The sequence below is a fragment of the Typha angustifolia genome, chromosome 3 (genome assembly GCF_048772165.1).
Source record: "Typha angustifolia cultivar Huaian chromosome 3, ASM4877216v1, whole genome shotgun sequence".
Taxonomy (NCBI): Eukaryota; Viridiplantae; Streptophyta; class Magnoliopsida; order Poales; family Typhaceae; genus Typha; species Typha angustifolia.
Genome location: NC_133241.1, coordinates 6,367,227 through 6,393,049, shown reverse-complemented (window position 1 = coordinate 6,393,049; position 25,823 = coordinate 6,367,227). Strand labels below are relative to the sequence as shown.

The window sequence follows — 25,823 nt, the reverse complement described above, 5'->3', positions numbered from 1 at the left end:
AACAATCGCCATGCAATTTAATTCTCTGAGAATGGATTGGGCTGTGATTTGGGCCTGGATAGAGCCCATAGTATAATATAAGGTTTAATTACACCAACACCCCTGAACTATAGCTTATTTTCACATAGACCCCTTATTTATTTATTTCTTATGACTTCTCACTTCCTCACATATTTTTTTCTCTAAGATAAGTTGTTAACGAGATTACGAAATAACTTAAATAATATCGTCTTCATTAAATAAATATATATTTGGAAACAATATTTCGAATTAGATTGGTGATAAAAAAAGGAAGATAGAAAGCTAAAATAATTTTTAAAATGAAAGGCATGAACGTTATTTGGACTAAAAATTATACTGTTACGATTTAAATATAAGTATACTGTAATCATTAGTTAATATATCAACACTATTAATTTGGGCAAAAGAATTAAATTTTTTTATTAATTATGGTCAAGGTTAATTTGAAGATATGTTTAATATAATAAGATTTATAGGAGTTGTTTCGAGTGCAGTGTGAATATGTGCCTATTGATCATGTATATTCGAAGATTCTACTTGTGTGTAAAAAGAAATACCTAGACGATCAAATTTAATAAAAAAAATTAATTAATACTAATCTCTAACTTTTTATTTTATTTAATAACTAAAAGTATATGATATTGAATTAACAAAAATACTAATTATATGCCGAAATTACTAAGTCACACTTTTACTTTTCAATCGGTAAATTAGTCTTTTTTTTTCTCTCTCTCTCTCCCTCTCTCTCTTACATCGTTAAAATAAATTTTCTAGTCTATTAAACCAACTATTTATCTTTTTATAATTTTAAGGAACATCTAGTAAAACTACATCTTATCTTATGTTTCGTGATTAAATTAAACCGATTAGTCAAGTAATATATGAAAAATAATGACGAATAAATGCTCTGGATCAAATACTTATCCAATGACATGCATGAATCAATTAAACATTGTATAAATTGCATGGATCACCCAATCAATAATAGCTAAGATGGTGATACCTGTAACGCCCCCGCCCGGCACGGGCACGTGCACGCACACGCGCCCACACGGCACGCGCGGCGCACGCGACAGGTCGGGCGGGGCCCGTCACGCACAGATACACTCCTGTGCACATACGTTCATGACATCATCAAATAACACCTGCTAACATATCCATGATTACATAATCCATCACCAAATAAATCATACTCTTAACCAAATAAACCTGTTAACATATGAATATCAAAGTCCACAATAATATACACTAGACCGCTACATAATCTGGCAGGACCCACACAGGCCACAACAAACCATCAAGATACAACTAAAATAACTAATACAAGGGTACACTATGATTCGACCTGTATTATACAAATCATTGTCTAATACAAAAGAGTACAAATATCAAATATTGGTACAACTCGATTTCTATATAAACTATCATCTATACCATCTCGTATCTATAGCTCACCTCATCATCGCTCTAAAATATCTTCTCAAGTCGCTATCACGTACCACATATCTGAGGGGGTTAGAAAAGAAATAAAGAGAGTCATGAGCAAAAGGCTCAGTGAATAGACCTTACCCCGAATTAGTGATGCCAAACAGAGAGTAAATCATGTACTGGATAATATGAATCAGAAAGAGTATCATGTCATGAATGAGTATATGAATGTATCCTCAATAATATATAAATGAACAGTAGATAACACGTCATAACTGATAAAAGTATATAATCCTCGACCATGAGTAAACAAATCTCCATGTCATCTATCATCATAACTCTCTCTCAAATATGACACATGATGCATGCCGATCATGACTATGCTATGATATCAAATGCCGATCATGACTATGCTATGATAATTTGAGAAAGGGATCTAGGGGATAAGATTACTCACAGTCTGATCAGAAGATACAAACCACGCATCTCTCACGTCCGTTAGGTAACCGAGTGACACTCATCGCTAGCAAGGTCCACGGGGTCTCAAATAAGGGGTTCGGGATCTGAAAATATTTAAGTAACATAAAGTTAGTTGTTTATCCCATTATAATCCGTTCGAGTAAAATATGATGATTTATTAGATTTTAGAATTTCTACTTAATTTTATAATTGGCTAGATTTTTATTATAAATAAAATATAGATAAAAATCTAATTATAATTAAATTATATCTTGATTAATTAGGGACTATGTAATCATTATCTTATTTGCTACAAAATAATAATGTATAATAAATTAATAGAGTTACTTAAAAATGTATATTATAAGAATATTAGAATATAAATCTAATAATTATAATTTACAAATTTATCTATTAATCTAATATACATATAAGTAAGTAAATAAATAAATATAAGTATTACCTATATTTATGCCTAATTAATCATTAATGATAAAAATTATCATTAATAAAAATACATTGAAGGATATATAATATTATTAAAATAGTTAATGTCTAAATAATCTATTTGCATTAATTAAGAAGCAAAATACTTAAATAAATAACATAAATAAACTAATTAATTAATAAATTAATTACAACTGCCATCAGTGCTGGGCTCGGCCCAGCACTGTCTGCTACAGTGCTGGGCCGAGCCCAACACTGTGCAGAAAGAGAAAAGAGGAGCTGAGGAAGAAGGAGAAAAAGAAAGAAAGAAGGAAAGAAAGAAGAAGAAGAAGAAGAGGAAGAAGAAGAAGAAGAAGAAGAAGAACAGAAGAGAAAGAGAAGAAAGAGGGGAGGTGAGGGAGGCGGTTGCGGACCCGGGCCAGCGGGGAGGGCACCGGCCGCTGCTGGCCAGCCAGCGGCCGGCCTCTCGCCGGTGGCTCGGCTCCGACAAGCCCACCCGCGGGCAAGAAAGAGAGAGAGAGAGAGAGAGAGAGAGAGAGAGAGAGAGAGAGAGAGAGAGAGAGAGAGAGAGAGGAGCTCACCGGCGCTCGTGGAGGTGGCGACGGCGACGACCGGCCTCGGCGAGAGAGAGAGATAGAGAGAGAGCCTCGAGAGAGAGAGAGAGATAGAGAGAGATTTAAAGAGAGAGAGAGGGAAGGCGGTGGAGGAGGAGTAGTGGCGGCGCCGGGGCCCGCCGGGGCCCACCGTGGCCAGCTGGCCGCAGGCGCGTGGCGCCCCACCAAGCTGCATGAGCAGCTGGCATGGGCACGAGGCCGGCCACAGTGTGGCCGGTCGCGTCGTGCCCATTAAATTTTTTTTTTTTTTTTTTTTTGAGATTGGGTTGTTACAATACCGGCCGCTGCTATCACAATTGTTGCATCAAGCTCTTATATTTATTTAGCTGAGTGCTTGACTTGGCTCGATTGATGGCTCTGTATACTATGTTTGGAGGAGTTATTTAGCAATGCAATGTTTAGAGGAGCAGCTCAGTGGCACAATAATTTAGCCGAGAGCTCGACTTGAGTTAATTAATGACTCAATAATACTATGCTTAGAGGAGCAGTTCAGCAACACAATGTTGGAGGAGTAGCTCGATAATATGATAGCTTAGAGCAATAACTCAACAACATCTAATTTAGAGCAAAACTAACTTAGCATCATATTGGATTGAAGTTTGAACTGAGCAACCTGATGTTGCAAGCTAGGCTTGATAAGGCCTGTTAATGAAAGAGTAGGTCCAAATATCCAGTCCATTATATTATAAGGTTTCAATGCTTTTATTATATTCTTTTTTCTTACTATTCAAGAACTTGAAGGCTAGATATGACTAGACAAATGATCAACTATCCCTAGATATATAAGCACTTAGGCCTCATCAAATTTTAGGCATTAGCCACTATATTAAGTTGCCTAGTTTAAACTTCAAACCGTGTGTGTCGCGCTTATCTAAGCTAAACGTACTATCAAGCAATCAATTAAATTGAGCCATCGAGTCAAGCTGCTAAGCTATATCAAACCAATAATAGCCTCGTTCACTTGTAGAATACAAATAAGTTTATTTTGGTGTAATAACTAAACATCTTACCTTATTCTAATATAATAATTTATCATTCTCTCTCATCTTATTCCATACAACTTTTAAAAAATAATATAATAATATAATAATAACCCACAATTACTATTTTGCCTCTAGGTTAGATAACATTTAATTATAAATCATCTCAGCTATAATTGAGATTCTATCTCTCTCTTCACTCTCTTCTATTAAATATCGGTCATCTCAGCTACAGTTTATTTTTTCTCTCTCATCTATTTATTTTTTTGAATTTTAGATATCTCGCATACAATTGAGATTTTTTTTTAAACTAGTAAATTTTGCACAAAAAAAATATATATATATATTAAGCACACACACTTTTTCCGCAGTGCCGGCTTATAACCCAGCATTACACTGCCAGTGTGAGCTTATAATCTTGTATTTATCCATAGTGCCTATTCATTTATTCTAGTGTATGATTATTTTATATAGAATGTGAGCTTATAATCCCACATTACCTCGTAGTTCCTCTTAATATCCTTATTTTAGTGCGGACTTATAACCCGACAATACTTTTTTATTTAGTGTATGGTTATTTTATACAAAGAGTGCAAGATTATTTCTGCAGTGCGAACTTATAACATACATTACTCCGCAGTGCGTACTTATTTATTCATAGTGCAATATAGAGTATTTTAAGTCCGCAGTTCTAATAAAAAATAATATTATTTTAGAAAAATACTGTTTACTACCATTTTAATATATAGTCAAAAGTATTTTATCGTAGTTGGGTTTAAAACATCACCAATTCCCAATACAATTACTTTATTTTAATACCAAATTTATATCACATGAAATATAATTATTACCCATTATATTAGTATTGACTTAACATTGTAACAATAGCTTATACTAGTATTAATCCTATTCTTGTATTAAAAATTAGAATACTTTTGCTTATTCCAATTTAAGACTAAATAATTTTATTCATAGTAATTATTTAAAATTAGAGTTAATCCTATATTATTATAGGATCAAACTACCAACTCTACTTACATTTATTATGTTCTCGGTTGATCGACTCTTTGTCCGGCATAAGTCAGGCCAACGAGATCCATATGTATAGATTTGCGGCGTCAGCGTGGAACCTCCTAAACAAATGGAAGTTAAAGTGGCCATGAGCTTCCCACGATCTTACGCTTAGAATAGTCGGAGGAACACGGAATACGATGATGCATCTTTTTGCATAATCCCCCAAATTATAAACTTAATTAACCATTCGTCTCCGTAGAGAACCCACCAAAACCCTCCACATTCCCTCCAAAGTCTAGACCCAGATGCTCCTTCCTCTTCAATGCTTTAGATTTGCTTCGCTTCCGCTCTCCGCTCCTTGGAAAACACTGAGGATGCCCATCACTAGATCCTCTTCGCGATCGCTCGCAACGAAGGCGCAAAGCTCCAACTCGCAGCTAAATCCAGGTGGGTTTCTCCCGATTTCTTTTTTTCGCCTTCTCTTTTTCTCGTCGTTTTTGGTGCTAGGATGCTTTTAGTCGAATTATAGCATGCAGAACTTGTAAAAATTTGATCTTGCTTCATTATTTGTGATGGGTGTTTGTTTTTCCTACTTGTAATCCCATTAAGAGCCCTGTTATATCATCCTCTTTAATAGAATCTGACTGTTGCTGTCGGAAAATTTAATGGTAAATGAGATGGCTGTCTCTGAAATGTTTAAAGATTAGGAAAAGTATATATAGTGAACAAATTTGCTTTTTTATTGTTGAGGAGGATTTATTGCTCCTTTTTTCCAGCTTCTGCTCCCTCTTTTGATGCTTCTGAATCTGAAGTTCCTGCTTCTGCGAGGAAAAAGAGGGTAAGGCGCGCAGTTGAAATCAATGGGGAGAAGACAAAGAAAGAAGTTTCTGATCAGAGAGTAAGTACATAATCTCTGCTTCATCTTAAAAGAGGAGGTTGTTTGTCTGTTTGTGTATTTCCTTTTGGCTACCTCATTTTGGGTTTTAAATTCAATTGTTTTAATGTTCAATCACCATTCAAGCAGTTTGCACTTGCCATTGGCTATCACTAACTCACTATCATTATGTTGGCCGGATTTCTGCTCTTTAACTGAAATATACATGCATTTGGCTACTTTAGTTGGCATGAAGTATCAATGTAATAATGGTCAGATTTATTTCCAGCTTGATGGGTTGCCTGATATTGAAGAGTTTGCATATAACAAGGTCAAGGAATCAACAGCAAAGAAAATCTCTATTGGTACTATTTTCTTGAGAACTTTTACTAGCTCTAAACATTCGATCATGATTGAAAATTAATTTCTAGTTTTGGAATCTCATTTGAATTTGTGATAGAAATGCCAGGTGTTAGAAATGTCAAAAAGTCAGTAGTAGGTTCGTTGGGGCATTTTTATTACTTTAGTCGTCCTGAAAGAATGGCAGTGGTTCACAAAACAGAACCCACTTATCAAGTTTTTCACTGACTCTAGTCTCATTTCTAGCTTGCATGTCTGAGGCTATGCGGTCTTACCTTTGGCTATACTAGGATTAACCTCTTGTTTATTTTAGCTTCATCTTCTGCGATCACTATCCCTTCCCTTATATTGTATCGTTCCACAGATAATAAGAAGCTCTCCTTGTCTTCAGCTAAGTTTGGGAAACAATTTGAAGCTTCCATTATGGCAAAAGGTACTTAAAAAAGATAAAAATTACAGATTTCTGATATTGCAATAAATTATAAATTGCTATCATTTATATGAGAAAGGTAATTGCTTATTTCTGATTGGTTTACTCTATTTGCTCATTTCTTTATTGATCTATTAGATAATTACTAGCTGCAATTTCTTCCACAACCAATTGATTGGTTGTATGCTTTTTACTTCTTGTACATGAAACACTATATAAACGGAATATGCAGTGGAACCCCCAGAAAATTGGGAAGTAGTTCTTGAAGGGATTAAGGAAATGAGGTGTTCTGCGGATGCTCCTGTAGACACTAAGGGATGCGAAAAAGCAGGCAGTCTTCTGCCACCCAGGGTAATGTTGGCATCTAAAAGCATGTTCTCAATCTTCTGATTTGGTGTAGTTCATATGGAGCATGCAGTTTTATCTTCATAGAAAAGTCTAGGGTAATTATGCTTCAGTTCTAGTTGTCAATATTATCAATGTTTGTCTCTTCTAAACTATAAGATACCTGATTTATTTTTCTGAATTCTGCTCAAGTCATTGGTTGAGAGCATGCTTCTGGGACAAGCATTGGTTTAGAGCATGCTTCACTTCTAGCTGTGAATCTCATCAGTGTTTGTCTATTCGACTTATTCGATGCTGTAAATTATATGTCCCTGCACAGGAAAGGAGATTCGCAGTTTTGGTGTCATCATTATTGTCAAGTCAAACTAAAGATGAAGTTACACATGGCAAGTCTTGATAATGCATTTTTCTTCTTTTTCTGGATGAACTTTTGTTGTCAGCTGGAATAACTTGAATAAGCTTTTTGCATCTTTTCATTCTCACAAAGATGATGGCTTTCATTTGGTAATATGAACTCACGTCAGGTGCGGTGCAGCGTCTCTCTGAGAAAGGGTTATTGGATGCAGATGCCATTGTCAGGACAGATGAAGGAACCATCGCAAAATTAATCTATCCGGTAAGTTGGTATTGTTGGCACTTCCCTTTATTTACTTAGATTAGTATTAACTTCAAGTTGACCATGTTGTTGTATCTTGGCAGATACATGCATATTTCATAGAAATGTTAAGAATGTCAATTATGCTTTCCTTAGGTTGGATTTTATCAGAGAAAGGCCCAGTATATGAAGAAAGTTGCTCAGATTTGTCTTGAAAAGTATGAAGGAGACATCCCGAGTTCTTTAGATGGATTGCTTGCTCTTCCTGGAGTAGGTCCTAAAATGGCCCATCTGGTACAGCTTGACTTTGTTGCTATGAAAATGAAAGAATACATTACTTCTCCAATTTCATTCTTTCTTTTAAACAGGTTATGATTATAGGATGGGATAATGTTCAAGGTATATGTGTCGACACTCATGTGCATCGTATTTCTAACCGCCTTGGATGGGTATTCCGACCTGGAACAAGACAGGTGATCTAGGCATCCAAGAACACCTACAATAAGTTTTATTAAGTTTACTTGAATCTTAATATTCATAGCAGAAATAAATACACATTGAGGTTTTTGTTTGCAGAAAACTTTGACTCCAGAAGAAACAAGAGTGTCTCTTCAGACGTGGTTACCAAAGGATGAATGGGCACCAATCAATCCATTATTGGTATCATAAGATTCTTTCTGTGAATTTCTTTTTAGCACTAACCCTTCTTGTTATTTTACCACTATATATAGCATCAAACATAAGCTGACTGGAACTGTTGGCTCTTGTAAAAAGGAAAACTTACTTATGCTCTTATAGCTGTTTAGTAGCCTTATTCAGTTTCAAGCTCCAAGATCCCTGAAATCATGATCATTTCTTCTCGGAATACTTCGGTTTGTTCTGAATAATAATGTAGGCATCTTTTCCGCTATAGCATTAATAGTGTGAACCTTTGTATTCTGTTCTCAGGTTGGATTTGGGCAGACTGTGTGCACTCCTCTTCGGCCCAAGTGTGGAATCTGTGGGATAAACAAATTATGCCCCTCTGCATTCAAGGAATCATCAAGCCCTAACTCAAAGTCCAAGAAACCAAACAAAAGTAAAAGATCTTAAGGCAAATCTTCCGCCTTCCTTGCGGTGGATTGACTGCTTGCGATCGACATTGTGAAATTGTTTTTTGTCCTCTTTTTGGTTATTAATATTGGTATGCTAAGGCATCACAAATGGATTGTCACTCCTGCAGTCAGTGATTCAACTGATTTCCTTTTGTATAGAATTGTTGCAGATCTATGAACAGACATTGTAATTGCAATGGAAATATGAAATATCACAGAAAGGATTACCAAATGTACTTTATTATCTCTATGTCCTAAGAAGTGGGAGATTATTCCTTAATATTATTAATCCTTTCTGTGATACATAAATGTCATTTTATGTTTGGCATAAGCACACCTCTAAAGTTCCTTATTTGAAAATAAATTTCTTCCAATTTTAGCTGCAAAACCTTACCTTTTCTAGAATGCTCTTCTGGTCTCTTTGTTAACTAACTTAACAGGATTATATATTGACCAAACTAGTTTATTTACTGAAATATATGACACCCCAAACATAATATTAAAAAGGGTTTGTTTTACAGTAAAATGCTGATAAATTTAATATTTTACTTTTAGATAAGTTTAATATAAAATTATGATTCTATTTTTTCACATTAAATACCGAATAATTAAACATTTTATTGTTAAAAATGTTAGTTAAACTGTTCGGTGTCTTAATATTAAAAATGTTAAACTATTTACTGTCTTATTAAGACGCTAAATTATTTAATTTAGCAGGTCATAATTTTCTAACTAATAATATATTTTTGGACATATAATATATCGTTTCAAAAATCAAAGAAAAACAAATACGGTGATTTTGATTGAAACTTAATCATACCATAAAAGAGAAATATATAGATAAAAATATAAAGAAATTTAGAGCATTGTAACTTTATACTTATCTATTTATGTTATTAATATATATAGGTTAGAATAATACGACAATTCGCCGCAACCAACTATATCTAAAATCGTAAAAAAAAGATGGTAGCTCATCTAAATTTTAGTCTTAATTTTTGTCCAAAATTTTTTCTAAATAATACACTAAATAGTTTAGTATTCACTAAAACTTACCACGCTAAATGGTTTAGCGTTTATAAAAGTAATTGAGTTAGATTCGTTACTGCTGGTCAATTACTTAACAGCAGGGTCAAAGACTTCTTGAAGTGTTCAAATTCTAATTGACGATATTAAGATCCTCAAAATTATAAAATTATTCATGATCTTAGAGAGGCCAATCGGGCTGCCGACTGAGTTGCTAACTAGGGTAGAACTATAGGCTATGGTTGTACCTAGATTAGGTCCTTTTCTTTGATCTTCTACCGTTTATAACCGGGGAAGTTAATAAATAAAATTTTTCCTTAAAAAAATCCACATATACTGATATAACAATAAGGGAGGGAAGTAAATTTGCATAAAGAACCCTGGACTCGTAGATATTTCGTTCTACCGGCAAAAAACAACAAAAAGGAAAAGTTAGCCAAATAGAGGCCGACCACCTGGTAAAAGTTTCAGGCTTTCAGCTCCTCTCGCAGAAGGGGTCGTCGGAGATGACGATCGCCGCCGGGGTCGGCTACGCTTTGATTGCTCTCGGACCTGCCTTCTCCCTCTTTGTCTCCGTCATCGCCAAGAAGCCCTTCCTTATCCTAACTCTCCTCACCAGGTCTACCTCGATGAAATTTATCTAGTTTTGTTTCTTTTCCTTCTCCTCTTTTTGGGGTATCTTCTGTGGGTTCCGAGTATTTTACGAGATTTTCTGGTAGTAGTTCGAATTCGTCCAATTATCTTTGTTCCTTAGATCAATGAGGTCTTCGGCTTTGGATTTTATTGGGTGGTTCTCTGCTGCGAATGAATGAAAATGTGGATCTCGCACCTTGATGCTTTCCTTTGATTAAAACGTTCAGCAGAATGGATGGGTATTTCATAAACTTGCAAATTGTTTCTAAAGTTGTGAGCTTTTTTCCTTTTCTATACTCTTCCACACAGTTCTTTAAATGATATCCAGGAAATTATAGTTTCAGGATTTACTTTGCGTAAAGTAAAATATAGCATTTTCCTTACTAGATAATGGCAGTGTTTATTCTTGAGTGATCACAAATCTCAATAGTAAGTGCTTTGTGATATTACTCATCTGTTCTTTCCTAGGACTCTATTGAGGTAAATTTATTGTGACAATATGTAGCCAATGCTAATGATTGCTAGATAATTGTTGAATGCAGCACATTGTTTTGGCTTATAAGTTTAATAGTCCTTTCGGGAGCATGGAGGGGTTTTCTTCCTGTGAAATCAGCAGCATGGTGGCCTTATGTGATTCTGATACTCACATCTGTTGGTTTTCAAGAGGGCATCCGGCTCGTATTCTGGAAGCTTTACAAGTAGGTTGTGATTTTAGTAATAGAAAGTCCCTTCTATCTGTTCACTTATTGCCATCTTTTATGAAGTCATATAAAATTGGTGTATACATTAACGGATTATGTTCTTTGTCCTGCTTTGATGAACTTTGCCAGGAAGATGGAAGATACATTAGATGCTTTTGCAGATAGGGTATCTAAGCCCCGTCTTTTTCTGACTGATAAGATGCAAATTGCACTAGGTAAAAGCTTGCCCCAGAAATAAATTTACTTACGGTTGCACTTTTCCACTATCTCAAATCTCCTCCTTGCTCTTCATGTTGATTTGCTTGTTTCTGAAATCTGCCTTGAATCATGTGAATTCACATGATATAAGCATGTATTTTTTTACTAGAGAATAACGTATAAGCATAACATGATTCTTCAAAATTATTTACCTCACCAAACAATCTTTAATTTCTAATTTCCTAAAAACGATAATTCTGTTGTTCATGTTGAAGAAAAGTCAAACTAGGAAATGAGATGTACTGCATGTCAACCAACGGATTGGTTCACTTATAGGAGAGCATGAATATTTAGTTTTATTTTAAAGTGCCATTCTTTCATCCATTGTAGGGTAATCATTCATCATTTCCATTTTAATCTTTATCTAAGCTACTTATGTTGTTTTGCATTAGCCCTACTTCCTTTTTCTTTTGATAATAAGCATTAGCTCTTAAGCATGGTTCCAAAAATTGGTCGATCCTAATTTGGGCCAGAAACTAGTCAATTGCTTGTTTTCAAGTAGGTATCAAACGATACTTGACCCAGATTGGCTGATTTGGACTAAATAGGTCCAATCTATTATGAATCTGACCCATATCTGACCAGGGGACATCAATAATTGATGTTCCCGTTTTCTTGCTCCCTCTTTTCTTTCTTCCTCCCTCAATAATTGATGACTTGTTTTATTCCTCAAAGTCACCTAAACGGATCATATACTAATCAGAAATAAATTTATCCCTTAGATTGTTCTCTAATCACGCCAGAGTCACCTAAACGGATCATATACTGATCAGTAGGTCTGTCCTCTAGACTGTTTTCTAACTGCGTCAATCACCTCAGTAGATCATGTACTAATAAGGAATATGTATGTTCCCTAGATTTCAAAGGTTACTTAATCGTGTTAAAATCACCTAAATGGATCACATGTTGATCAGGTATAAATTTATTTCCTAAACTTCAAAGGTAGACTTAAGTTACCACAGGAAGATGCATAAAGAATATCTAGCATGTGTCTGTTCTTAAAGTCCTACTAACTCATAGCCAATATTTTATTATTTGCACGAAAATCAACATTTCATGAACTAAAGTCTAAAGTGTTGCACGAAATAGAGTATGACATGAAATATAACATAGCATAAAAAGATGATAATGCAGAGAGCATAATACTATAAGAATAATAATACAAAGGAATCATAATATTAAATACGAAACAATAATTATGTGAGTAAATTCACTAACGTAAGGTCCATTTAGAATGGCTAAACTCAATAACCAAGTAAAAACTCTTCATATACGATTTGTCTAGTGTTATTCACTTACTCAACGACTCGCCGATAACCGATTCCGACAATGGTAGCTCTGACGATGTAAAGATGTAACAAAAATCAATTTAGATGAGAAAGTAGGAGATGATGACCTTCTCATCTCAGTACTGGAGCACTGCTATAGTACACTTTGCCGCTCAAAAACCTAGTTTTTTCGTTGGTGCTGTAGCACTGCTGTAGTATTGCCACCGAAAAACTTTTTTTAGGGTTTTTTTCCCTAAGCCTCCGTTTTATAGATCAAGGATATAAAAATCCTACTAGGATAAGGATTCTAATATATTTTCTTACTTAAAGATATACCTAATAAAAAAATTTAATTCGTTTTAATCCGAATCCTAATATATATAGGATAAAACTATATCTGTCATTATCTAAATGATTATCTCTAATTTCTTATTAATTTATTTATTTTATTTTGAAATTATGGGTTATTACAATTAATGAGAGAGATAGATTATTTTCCTCCTCCAACACAAGCCATACAACAAAAAAGAATTAATACAACTCGGAATTTGATGCAATCTGTCTTTGGAGTACCCGGCCTTAGACATCACTATTTACGAACTTATGATGATAATAATGACAAGCACAAGAATTAATACAACTCGGAATTTATCATGGTTTTGAGTAAATAAATATTTTTTCTAATTTTTAGGTTTCATATTTGAGTAATTATTGTTTTCTTATTTTGTTCTAAATAAGAGCTTATCTAAATTTTCTTTTACTTTTTAAATAATATTTATAATTTTACATAATTAAAAAAAATAGTCCAATTTGATACGAACAACTGATACGGCGGATAGCTCATACGTATTTGTTTTTTTGGGTGGCTGATCTTGGTCTTGAAATAGATATTTGGAACCTTGCTCTTAAGTAGAAAAGAATCTTTGGAAGGATACAACAGATATGTGTCATACACTATCAGCTTAATGCACTTAGAATTGTTTAGGCAAAAAAACAGAGGCAATTTCGGTCAAGAGAGGCTCTACACATGAACCTAGTTGGCTAGCTAGTGGTTATGAGGGTTCATGCGATTACCACACAAGTAGTCACAATTCCATTATACAGTTATACTAAAAGAAATCTGGAAGATATGGACTGATATAAAGTAATATTAGGATTATATTCATTTCTAAGACATTAGTAGGCCAATTGCCAGGAGAATGGACTAATCATTTGCCATTTCAAAAAGTTTCTTCTAACATAGGGTGCCATTTTTCTTTCATTATATGGATACTTAGATGAATACTTTTCATGACCTCCTATCGATTGTGACATCTGCTCAAAGATGTTTAGTCTGCTACATAAGGCTAAAAAAGCTATCACAATAGCTAAACTCATTATCTTCTATGTTAGGAAGATTCTTGGAAATGACTGGTGAAGTAATCCCAGTTTTTGTACACTCAATGGTGATATACACATTAGTGCCTTAATGTCTTGAATTTCCTGGCTACTTTACTCTCAATTTATGGACCCTGAGATGAAATATACTTGGTCCAATTAGTGCCTATTATCCATTGTGACCAGTGGTGAAAATATCTTTTTTCTACTATATCATCATGTTGACATGGTAACTTCTGTGGCATCCCTTTCTATTTTTTTACTGACGTTTTAAATGTGTTGCAGCTGGTGGTTTAGGTCATGGTGTGGCTCATGCCGTCTTTTTCTGTCTTAGTCTCTTAACTCCAGCATTTGGTCCTGCAACATTTTATGTCGATAGGTGCTCCCACATACCATTTTTCCTTGTTTCAGGTGAGGCATCATTTTTTAATGTTCCTGTTTCTGAGCTTGTTTTACTGAGAAGTGGTTGCGTTGAATTTAATAGTAAGCATGCTTTTGTTGTATTATTGCCTTTTCCATCACAAGAATACATATAAACTCTTATCAACAAGAATGTAGAATTTTCCTTGCCATAACTGGCAAGAATCTATTTGACTGGATGGACTCACCTTGGCAGAGGAACCATTCTTGTATCTTCTTTCTATATCTGAATTTATTAGCAGGTGCCCCATCTGATGTGCTCTTTTACCTTGCCTCTAACTTCTGCATATTTTCTCTCATGGGGCTTTCCCATCTAACTACAAAGGACTTGTGCTTGACCCAATCTAGTATAGTTTCAAGTATCTCTTGGCTTTTGATGACACAAAATTGGACCTTGTAGATTAACACAAGATTTTTTCTTAAAACTTTTGAATCCCCTAACACTTGAAATTAAGATATTTTATGTATAGTAGTTCTAGTAGCTATATATAAAGTCCAACCTTCATGGTTATGCAACTGTGAAGGGTTGGAATTACTACATTGTGAAGTCAGTTCAAACTTCAAAAGAATCAAAACAATACATTACTGCATGGAAAGCTAATCTATTTTAGGACCCATAGGATCATGCTCTAAAATATCTTTTGGTAGACTTGATACTTGAGAAAGTTCTGGAGGAAAACACATGATTATAGAATAGAGTGTAAGAGAAGCTAAGTGCAATATGCAATCAGTGAATATTTCTTTTGAGACTGCTTTTTGAGAAAAAGTTTCCAAATTAGCCTTCTCACTCTTATATGCTTGAACGTAACATAATTTATGTCAAAATATTAGATCAAAAATTCTCATTGATGTTGTGTATCTTATCCACAAGATTACTGCAAATGCTGTTTCATGCTGAATCAAATAATTCCCTACAGTTCACATCATCATGATCTTAACTTAATTCTGTTTTTGTTGCAGCTGTTATTTCTTTTGGATTTGTGATAATTCATGCTTTTTCAATGGTCATTGCTTTTAATGGATATGCTGAAGGACGGAAAAGTGACCAGATGTTTGTCCCTGTTGTCCACGCTATTGCGTCTGTAATGGTAAGCATCTAATCTATCGAGGAATTATTTTGGTAATTCACAATTTCACCAGTGTCTCTAAGATCCTGTTAAGCCTTCCTAAACAAGCTGCACTATAATTGTTACAGTCAATTCAACATTACCCACTTGAAATGTGGGAGATGTATTTATTTTTATTGATTCTCATATATTTGTATCTTTATAACAGCAATGCACATGTTCATGCATAATAGTATAACCCTGAGTGGATTGACCGTCTGGTTTACATTGCATTTTCTTATATGGTTAAGGATACAAAGTGGGTAGCCTATTAAGGTAGACTTCCAAGATGCATGGCGTATGTATGTCTGGAATCCATGCATGTATGTGTTTGTACATGTACATGGATATCTATGTATATACATTTGTATGTGTATATGTATATATATGATTATATCTATATACAGAATAAATATATACCGAGTTGGACTAGAAATTTTATGTTAAACTTTTAGAAAAGTTTTAGCACTCTTCTAGCCATGGCTCCTAGTTTGGGCCGATCTCGAGTGGAGTCGGCCGTCGCCGATCCCGGTCCGAAACCAGTCTATTGACTAGTTTCGACCAAGTATCGGCTTGATCTGTTTCAAGTCGAGATTGGCCGTATCAGCCGATCCCGCCCGGACGGATATGCGAAAGAGAGAAAGAGAGCGGGGAAAGAGAGAGAGGGAAAGAGAGAAAGAGGAGGAAGGGAGAGAGGGAGAGGGAAGAAGAGAGGGGAAGAGAAGGGAGGGAGAGACGTGGAGAGAAAAATTAAAAAAAAAACTATGGTGGAGAGGGAGAGAGGTGTAATTAGGAGGGTGAGGGAGAGGATGACAAAAAGAGTTTTTTAAAGGGAGAGAGAGAGTTAATAAGAGAGAGAGTTAGTGGGAGAGAAAGATAGTGAGAATAGAAGAGAGAGTGGGGAGAGAGTTTGATAAGAAAGAGTTAATGGAAGAGAGTTACTGGGGGAGAGTTTTTTAATAAGAGAGAGAGCTTGTAGATGAGAGAGTTTGAAAAGAGAGAATTAGTGAGAGAATGTAAATTTTCTTTTATTTGCAGGAGAAAGAGAGAGAGAGAGTGTGAGTGGTAGGAAGGGGAGAGATTTAAATTGAGAAAATAATTTTTTTTTTTAGTTTTTAAATTTATATATGAATAATTTATATTTATATATTATTATTTTTTCTAAAAATTTTGAATTTTTTTGTATTTTAAAAATTATTTTAAAATATAGGCCAATATGAATGATCGATATTGCCGATACAATTGATAATGTCGTTTTTTAAAATTGTTGATCCCAATTTCAATTCTTGCAACCTTGCTTCTAGCTCTCGATTGCAAAGATTGTTGTGCCAGAGGCACGAAATGTGTTGATGTCTCGTCAAGGTATAATCCTTGGCATGTGTCATGTCAAATAGTCATGATATGTTGGAAAAACAATCTTTAAACTTTTCTAAAGCTTTGAAACAGGTTAAAATCTTTTAACACTAGATATTAGTGAAAGATATGTAATTAGATTTTAATATCATAATTATTCATAATTTTTCTTGGATCTTCTAAGTTGGGGCAAATAACTTGGAGAAAACTGAAATCTAAAATTAGAAGTATAATCTATATTGATCATGAAAAGAGGTACCAAAGGGGATGGAAGAGAGCCTAAATTAGATTTGTTTAATATAAGTTATACTCAGTTCCTAGTGGTGTTGGTGCATATCAGTATGGATGGTCATGAGGGTATTGAGATACTCTTCCTGTACAGTATTGATAATTCTTTGGCACGATATGTATCAACTCGTGCTGACTGTGTTGATTGGTATGTCAATCTATGCTTTGACTGTTTGGTGGGTTTGTAAAACACATCCCAAAGTGTAGTAAGAGAGCATATATCATTTCTTCCCATATTGAGTTTTCTTCTTAAATTCTGAGGTGCAGTCAATTGTTAGAAATATCAAACTTTGGGAAAAGGTTTAAGATGAAGTTTATTCTGTGTGACACACACACACACACGAAAGTTGGAAACATTTAGCATCCTGAGCTTAAGGGATCAAAAGTAACATCATTCTCACATCATTAACAGAACATTAAATTTTATCCTTCAACTCCTTTTAAAGCCTTACATTATCTGATATGAACGGTCTAAGCCGTTCTAATGTATGGGCTGGCGTTTGAACACAGTCCGTGTTTCGCCTGAGCATTCTAATGCTTCCACGATGCTTTTGGTTGAGAGCAATAAATTCCGATGCATTTGAATATCCAGTATAGTTCGAATGCCCGATGGCTAGATATTTGGTTAACTTAACTTATTTAAGAGTTTGATTAGGTTTTTCTTTGTTTTTTCCTCAAGTGGTTAATTTGATTGGAAGGCTAGATATATAGGTTGCTTTTTGGTGGGTTAGAGCAAGCAATAGAGTATTTTCTTTCTTTTTTTCCCTTTCGAGTCTAAGATATCAGAGCCCCTCTCATGTGGAATATCATCAAATAGTTCTTCTATTAAATGCATTTCTTGCATAATTTTGTGCCACATAGCTGATTGTTTCATCACACTATCGCCCATAAGAAATATGTCTCAGGATGTGGGGCTTGCTCTCTATCTTGTTGAACAATGATCTGTCGGGTCAACTTCATTTTTTTTTCCTCGTAAATCACTTGTAACCCTGCATGTTTATTTACTAATTCATTAATATGTTTTATCATCTTAGAAATTCTGCAGTGCACATCCTTATAGTGACCACTCGATTTATTTTGTTTTGATCAACTCCCTTTTCCATTTCAGACACTGATCAACCTTGCGCCTGGGGGCTGCATCGTCGGCGTACCTTTGCTCTGTTTTATGGCTGCTCTCACTTTGCAATATTGCTGGCAGATGGTGTGCAGAAGACTAACTGAACATCAGAACAGGCAGTCCATTAGTTAGTACTCATCTACATTTCTCAGACACACCTGGTTCTTAAAGAACTCTTTAACTTTCCTTGTAACATCTGGTTAAATTTTCTCTGCCACATTGCGGCAACATTGTATCATCACCGGAACTACAGAAGGATATCATGCATCTCAACTTGGAGTTTGACAATTATTTTCTTTTTCTTTTTTCTTTTTTGCTACTATTGTCTTCAAACATTTAGAAAATCTTTCATATAATGAAAAAAGAGTTCCATCTTTCATACATTTCTTTTTTTCTTTTTTCTTTTTTGCTACTAGCATTGGAAGTTTTCGGAACTATTGAAAAATATTAAGTGAGTCAACTCCGTAACTAAAGTGCCACCAGTTTAATGGTGCTCATATTGCCCTCGATAGCTATGCTACCCTTTTTAATTTTCTTCCGTGATTGCACAACAAACATTACTTCCAAATTTATTTACCTTGTTAGTTTAATTTTAGTCTACATGTCTTGAAAAATCGCTGTTTTGGTTTAGCTGATTTATATTACATGCCTCTAATTTGTTATGTGTACCAAAAATCACTAATTAAGTTTTTCTTAATTTATTTTAATAAAATTGTTTCCTAAGCGACATTTTTTTTTAATGTATCCAAGTTATTTAAATAAGTTTAGGGATAATTATATGTACAGCTCTTAAATATATTTAATTTTTTTAAAGACCTCCTAAATTTTTTAAGCTTACAATGTCCCCTTAAATTATGGATCTAAGTGAAAAGGCAATTGGTAGTCACATAATACACCTAATGACTATTATACTCCTAATTAATATATCATAATATTATTAATTTTAAATAAATATAAATTAAAAATAACAAATTATATAATTACCCTTAAATGACCTCTCTCCTCTCTCCACTCATCCTCTACTTAAGTAGGCATCGGGCAGCCGTGGCGGTGTGTGAGTGGGAGGACAACACTACGGCATGCATAGCCATGTACCCGAGAGCCACCGCCTCCTTGTCCATGCCAATGCTCACAATCTCGCCATCACGGTGAAGACTTGTCGGCTCCCTCACTTATGATAAGACCTATCTCAGTGGAAACTTGCCGGCGCCCTCACTCTCGGGGAAACCTATCGTAGTGGATACCTATCGGTGCCCTCACTCACATCAACGACCGACCTCGATGTGTACCTCACCGACGGGTACACCAAATAATTTTTGAAAGAAGAAAATAATTTGATGGCAATTATGATATTTTGAAGAGTACAGTAGCAATTATAATATTTTAAAAGTTTACTGTGGCAAGCATCTAAAAATTCCAACATAAAAATGAGACCTCTATTTGATGTTGGAGTCCAAAGCGTTTGGCATAACAGTCCTGCCACTGGAAGCTGTCTGTCAGTGGGATTAAAAAGAAAGAAAAAGAAAGCGAATAAGTATAAGTAGTACATAATGATACAGGAGGAAACATCTCAAATGGAGAACATCCTCTTTAAAACAGGGTTTCTCACATCATAGAACTAAGTGCAAAATAGCCATCATCTGATCCCAATACCATCACTATATGTAAGTTTTGTGAACTTAGAGGAGATCGACCATTCCACGTTGGTTCATTTGCATGTGTTATCTACTTGTCATGATAATTTAGATGATCACCTAAATAACTCTCTATTGCCTGTAATAAGATCGGCTCAATTAGACTTAACTTATATACAAGTATAAATAATAAATAATAATCTTTTTCTTCGAGGGAAAGCCTATAGGTGCATTGATTCATTGAAATATTTAAGATGATTTGAGGTACAAATTCAAAGAGGAAGTAGGGTGGCGACTCTTTACACAAGCCTCATATTTGATTACAGTAGTAAATAACACTATGATATAAAATGGTAGAAATAACTAAAAACATGAAACTCAACTCTGAGAATTTCACATGATCAAAAGGGTCTTAAAGTTAGCCTATCTATCGTAGTCGAAATACAAACACAAGAAGAGAACAACCTCACTAACATGCAACCAAAAGCAACAAATTGATAATAAATGGGTTAGCCAGCTTAGAGTTGTAAAGGCAACCAAAAACCTAAATCACTTCAATACTGCTTGTCGCCAATCTATAGCCTTTTCTAAATCGCACCCACCCACTGGATCCACTTCAGTAGGAGAGCATTTGTCATCATCTACCTTATCATCATCAGATCTGCCTCCTAATTTCCTCCTCTGCTTGTATCCACTTCTCATGACAACGTCGTCCTATTTTCCTCCATCAACTCTTATTTTCGGAGCTTAGTTTCAAACCAAACAATGCCTTAGTGAAGAGGAAGAAATCCTCCCTTTCGACCTAGCCTATTTGATTCTGAGAGGGAAGAGGGCAAGTCACAACGGCAACGATAAAGGCCCTTGAGGTGAAAGGAGAAGATAACTCGAAACCTAGTAGAGTTCTTTGCTGGTGTTAGCCACGAAAAGAAATCTTGATTGAGCCTTTACTTTTAATAGTTTGATATATATATTTAATAATAAATATTTAATTTAATTACATATTTGATTTCATTATAAAAAATATAGCCCATCTAAGATTCAATCCAATCTTAGTCTCGAGCTAGATTTGGCTTGATTTAAAATAAACTTAAATTTGCTTACCAAGCGGCTCAAATAGGCTTAAATTGAAATGAATCAATTTAAGCTTTAGTCATTAGCTTATAGGCTTTAAGTCAAGCTCAAAAAGAGCATAGCTCAGTCAAGCTCGACTCCGTTACGCCCCTAACCCTATGTTAACCTACGCACTTATAATCTATAAAAAAAGATTATAATTTATATAAAAAGTCACCATTAATATCAAAATAAATGTACACATCCATATAACATTAACATCAATCCGAGTCTTTACAAGTCAAACTCTAAAATCTAAATCCTAAACCCTAATATTTTTTCTACTTATTGGGCCCATTTAAATTATATATTTCTTTTTCTGAAACTATATTGGTAGATGATATGGAATAATAAAAAGTTTCGATTGGGAAGCAAACTTGATATTTAAGTTTGTCTTACATTTATGTTCTTGAACTCTTTTTATTCCCAATGAATCTTCTATTGGGGTCTAATCCCCACTTCCACGTCAAAATAAAGATAAAGAATAAATCCAAAAGATGGTAGGATACAATGAGGTGGACATATCTTAAGCTGATTCCGGCGGCTGTGGGAATAAATCTAGAACAAGAGACACGTCAGATTGGGCCCACCCTCCTCTGTTGACTTGGACTCCAGTGAGAATAATCACCAAATATATACTTATTTCTTTTGCCGAATTCGAAGACAAGATATAGATATAGGTCGGACAAAAAATTAAATATATATATTTATTAAGAGTCATTGAATCAAATCGAACGGTCAAACTTAAACCACTTATAAATTCTAAAGTCAGGTGATAAAATATTTATCGAACATTAAAAAAATATCTTATGTAATAGATTAGATTATATAGTTAATTCTCTGTGTAAATATTAGGGTTAATATTTAGTAGAGTGTTTATATACACATTTCTCTTCAGAGAGTTCACCCAGTTGAAATTAAGCAGAGCTAGCCTATTTGTTTAACTTATAATTAGCCTACGAACTCATAATCTAGATTAATAAAAGAAAAATAGGTAACTTATATAGAGAAGTTTTTTTAGAGGGTTTAAGTTCTCAATAAAATCACTAAATTCTTAGTAAAAGAAAGCTCACTTCCAATAGGAGTGCCCTTAGAAGGAAATTGTAACACTTGAGAGGTGTCATTTGTAAATATTAATGAAAATAGTCTGGATAAATAAGAGATAGATAGGGAACTTTATTCAGAGGTATAATTCATTAGAACTTATGATGTTACTGAAATTTATAGAAAAATTTGGATATTTTCATCAACAATTAATTTCAAAAGGTATAATAATCAATAATCGATATTTGACAATTTGACAGGGACTTAACTGCAAAGTGTATTTAATTATTCCCAAATCCAAATTTGTACTGCTTCCAATTTCCTTCTTTTTTCTTTCCTTTTCTCCCTTTTCTAATCTCGTCCACTGATGCCTTCGTCGCCGACGAGAGCCTACTTCTCCCCATCTCCATCCTTTGTACCACCCAAGTCAAAGATTCGACCATTTAAAGTCTAGAGAGAGAAACACTCTTGAGTTTTGGCTTGGAGAGAGAGAGAGAGAGAGAGAGAGAGAGAGAGAATGGGGTCGGAGACGAGAGCTTTGGATGTGTTGGAATCGGAGATACCGTTCGAGTCCGATGGGGATCTCATCTTGATGCGGGAGAGAGAATCCGGGAGAGCTATCGGACTTGTCCTCGTTGACGTGGTCAACGGATTCTGCACCGTGGGAGCTGGCAATCTTGTAATGCCTCCGCTACTCTTCCCCTGCTTCTTACTTATTCTTCTCATTGATAGGATTTTTTGATTTGGGTTTTCGTTGATGATCTCTGTTTCGACGAAAGTGATCTTTCGTATGATCGTCATAAAAAAAAAAAGAAAAGAAAAGGTAACGTTTTGTGTTCTGGATTCGATCTCTTCTTGGCTTCGCATGGTTAGGAGATACGTGGAGTTTCGAGTGGTATGTTTGCAGGTTGAGGATTGAATGGGCCTACTAGATATTTGATCCTTCCCATTTGGTACATGTAAAGTTTGGATCTTTTTGTTCCTTTCGTATATATTTTCAGATGCTATCATGAATTATATGTTGCTGAAATTATAGATAAATTGTAGAACTAGAAGACTAGAACGTGGAAAATCTAAGATGAGGGTTTTTTTTTCTTTTTCCTGGTTAAATAAGTGGATTGTAATTGTAAAATTTGCAACATGATTGTTGAAAATGAATTGCTCTTTGCATTCCAGGCTCCAACTGAGCCCAATAAACAGATAGACAGAATGGTGGAGGAGGCTGATAAATTGGCTAAAGTATTCTGTGAGAGGAATTGGCCTGTTTTTGCTTTCCTTGATACCCACTTCCCAGATAAACCCGAACCTCCATATCCGCCTCATTGTATAATTGGTTCGGGTGAAGAAAATTTGGTTCCAGGCAATGCTTCTATCTCTTTTTGCTTGATTTTTTTTTTTCTTCTGCAATTTAGAGCCTCAAATTTCAAATTTAATTGTTAGTGCTTATGGTTTCGAAATTTGTGTAATCTGCAGCTCTAGAATGGTTAGAGAAGGATCCAAATGTAACGATAAAAAGAAAACACTGCATTGATAGTTTCATCTCCTCAATGGAGAAGGATGGATCTAATACTTTCGCTGATTGGGTAACAAAGAATGAACTCAAAATTGTAAGCTATCATATTGTTAATTCATGTTACAATGTTACTTTAGATGTGGGAAAGGAAATCCCTCTTGCTTTGGGACTTAAGACTAGTCTTCTTTAATTCAGTGAATGAAGATGTCAGCAGTATCTCTGATCACCATAAATTTTCACAGGTTTTGGTGCTTGGAATATGTACAGATATCTGTGTGTTAGACTTTGTATGCTCTACACTATCTGCTAGAAATATTGGTCGAATACCGCCTTTGGAGGATGTTGTGGTGTACTCACACGGATGTGCTACATACAACCTTCCGGTTCATGTTGCTAGGAATATCAAAGGAGCTTTATCCCATCCCCAGGTATAAGATTTTTTGTTGCATTAATTATTAATTATGCTTTTATACATGTTCCTGAAGGAGATCATTTAATCTCTACATTGCACCATGAAAGACCTTATTGTTATAATTCAACCATGTGGGTCGAGTTGGTCGAGTTTAGTTAGTCAAATTTGCCTTTCTATTCATTTAATATGAAATTCTTCGTAAGGAAAGGTAACAAAAAAGGTCATGCAAAGCTGCAACCAAAGCCAAAAAGTATGAGCTGGTCTTTCAGTCAATGCCTACCTCTGTAGTCTTTTACTCTTCTCTGGATTACTTTGTATATACCTCGAACAAATGCAAGCTTATCAATGCTTAGACTTTTGGTCCAAATTCTACTGCTGATGTAAATGTCATGAACTCTGGCTTCAATTTTTTCTTGGTTAGCCTACCAAACCAAACTTAACCCGATTCATTTTGTCATTGCCTTATCTCACAAGTTATAAGCAACAATCTATAAGTTAGCTTTCCAGCTCCTGGTGTGATGTATAAACTTAGAAAACATGACATAGATTCCTCTGATACATCTCTTTCATGAATGATGGATCGCACACTAACATGACTTATTGACAAAAGTTAGATCTTGTCATAGTATATCTGACTGTGCACTCCTTCAGGATCGCCAGCAAAATTCGGTACTCTATTGTAATCATTAATTATAGACTAACCATATTATGTATAAAGTAAAATTTAACTCTGTTCTTATTAAATGCATAACAAATAGGCTTGAATAGACTTCTCCTGTATGGAGTTCAGTCACTTGGAATCCAATTAACTAGCAATTCTAGATGTTTGTTTCAAGGCATGAGTATCATATGACATGGAACATCTCTCGTACTCTCTGTAGTCGACCTTTCTAGCAATTGAATAAATCAGCTATTGTAAATTGTCTTAAAGGAAAGAAAAAAAATTGGAAACTTCTACAACATGCTTGTTTTTTTTTTCCATTCAGGGTAATGATTTGGTGAACATTCTTTGCTTTAAGAGTTCTAACTTCCTCAAGTTCTATAACCTGAATCAGACTCTTCAATTATCAATTATATAGCTGGTGCTTTTGAATTTCTTTTTTAATAATCTTATAATGTGCAAATTATCAGAGCTTCTTTCCTAACTTTAACTAATTGCACTCTAGGATCTGCTGCATCATATAGGGCTTTACATGGCAAAAGGCAGGGGAGCAAAGATAGTCAACAAAGTATCTCTTATGTAATTAAGATATCTGTGATGATTGGGGAAAATCACAATTATATATTTTTGCTATTGGATCTCAATCTGAGGTTCTCACGCTGAAGTGTTTTCACATTTAGCACTTTATTTGCTCAGCCTTACTTTCACATTGTATGTGGTCATTATATGTGTAAATATAATTATTATGTTATATATGTCCAATGCTTCTTGGATGATTGAAATATATTTTTATACTACAGATATTTTAAGAATGATCTGATGATATCCAAATGTCTAACACCAAATTATGACAGGTGCTTGCTTGAAAATTTGTTGCAATAGCAAGTCATTTAACATCCTTCGAGGTAGGACTAGAACTGCCTTAGAAAAATTAAGTGCATGCTTCGGCAAAAGTCTCCCTTAAGATGTTAGTTAATTAATTCCTACTTTTCTCTCTTCTCATCTATCCAATATTCTTTATATTTACTAATTATTATTTTACCCTTAAGAGATATCACTTTAATCACCTATTATTTTTAATCTCTCACTCTCTCTTTCCTGTTTCTCTTCTCTCTTCTCCTCATCCATCAATTTTAAAAGTTATTTAAGTCATTTGCCAAACTGTCATTTTATCTTTATATCATATCAAGTATAATTATTACACATTATATTAATTTACAAAAAAAATATCATAATAATTT

The 25,823-nt window shown here is 34.6% G+C and overlaps 3 protein-coding genes across 5 annotated transcripts; all 3 read left to right on the top strand.

Moving 5' to 3' along the window:
* The first annotated feature begins 5,047 nt into the window (after positions 1–5,047).
* Positions 5,048–8,914, top strand: LOC140780226 (endonuclease III homolog 1, chloroplastic). 3 transcript variants are annotated; one of them, XM_073125637.1, is made up of 11 exons: positions 5,048–5,410; positions 5,740–5,861; positions 6,127–6,202; positions 6,562–6,630; positions 6,860–6,978; positions 7,292–7,358; positions 7,497–7,588; positions 7,724–7,837; positions 7,936–8,040; positions 8,144–8,227; positions 8,516–8,914. In XM_073125637.1, exons 1-11 carry the CDS (start codon positions 5,269–5,271, stop codon positions 8,657–8,659), a joined length of 1,134 nt encoding a protein of 377 aa, XP_072981738.1. In that variant the 5' UTR covers positions 5,048–5,268; the 3' UTR covers positions 8,660–8,914. The 3 variants fall into 3 exon arrangements, with proteins under 3 accessions (XP_072981738.1, XP_072981739.1, XP_072981737.1); XM_073125636.1 differs by having other exon boundaries at positions 5,053–5,410; positions 7,724–7,861; positions 8,516–8,912; XM_073125638.1 differs by lacking the exon at positions 6,562–6,630 and having other exon boundaries at positions 5,051–5,410; positions 7,724–7,861; positions 8,516–8,913.
* A 1,188-nt stretch (positions 8,915–10,102) lies between these two features.
* On the top strand, positions 10,103–18,496 carry LOC140758087 (gamma-secretase subunit APH1-like). Its single transcript, XM_073094112.1, has 6 exons — positions 10,103–10,306; positions 10,863–11,018; positions 11,151–11,236; positions 14,210–14,335; positions 15,305–15,432; positions 18,200–18,496. Exons 1-6 carry the CDS (start codon positions 10,194–10,196, stop codon positions 18,338–18,340), a joined length of 750 nt encoding a protein of 249 aa, XP_072950213.1. The 5' UTR covers positions 10,103–10,193; the 3' UTR covers positions 18,341–18,496.
* A 3,845-nt stretch (positions 18,497–22,341) lies between these two features.
* On the top strand, positions 22,342–25,394 carry LOC140758088 (nicotinamidase 1-like). The gene is made up of 5 exons (XM_073094113.1): positions 22,342–22,675; positions 23,173–23,356; positions 23,470–23,603; positions 23,752–23,937; positions 25,088–25,394. The coding sequence occupies exons 1-5, from the start codon at positions 22,514–22,516 to the stop codon at positions 25,163–25,165; spliced, it is 744 nt and encodes a 247-aa protein (XP_072950214.1). The 5' UTR covers positions 22,342–22,513; the 3' UTR covers positions 25,166–25,394.
* The last annotated feature ends 429 nt before the right edge of the window (positions 25,395–25,823 follow it).

Excerpts from the sequence above, each read along its gene's own strand:
- LOC140758088 (XM_073094113.1), top strand. The coding sequence starts at position 22,514 with ATGGGGTCGGAGACGAGAGCTTTGGATGTGTTGGAATCGGAGATACCG. Across the intron at positions 22,676-23,172 it reads CCGTGGGAGCTGGCAATCTT|GCTCCAACTGAGCCCAATAA; the intron begins GTAATGCCTCCG and ends TTTGCATTCCAG. Across the intron at positions 23,604-23,751 it reads CAAAGAATGAACTCAAAATT|GTTTTGGTGCTTGGAATATG; the intron begins GTAAGCTATCAT and ends AAATTTTCACAG.
- LOC140758087 (XM_073094112.1), top strand. The coding sequence starts at position 10,194 with ATGACGATCGCCGCCGGGGTCGGCTACGCTTTGATTGCTCTCGGACCT. Across the intron at positions 11,237-14,209 it reads TAAGATGCAAATTGCACTAG|CTGGTGGTTTAGGTCATGGT; the intron begins GTAAAAGCTTGC and ends AATGTGTTGCAG. Across the intron at positions 14,336-15,304 it reads ACCATTTTTCCTTGTTTCAG|CTGTTATTTCTTTTGGATTT; the intron begins GTGAGGCATCAT and ends TTTTTGTTGCAG.
- LOC140780226 (XM_073125636.1), top strand. The coding sequence starts at position 5,269 with ATGCTCCTTCCTCTTCAATGCTTTAGATTTGCTTCGCTTCCGCTCTCC. Across the intron at positions 7,359-7,496 it reads TAAAGATGAAGTTACACATG|GTGCGGTGCAGCGTCTCTCT; the intron begins GCAAGTCTTGAT and ends AACTCACGTCAG. Across the intron at positions 7,589-7,723 it reads TCGCAAAATTAATCTATCCG|GTTGGATTTTATCAGAGAAA; the intron begins GTAAGTTGGTAT and ends TGCTTTCCTTAG.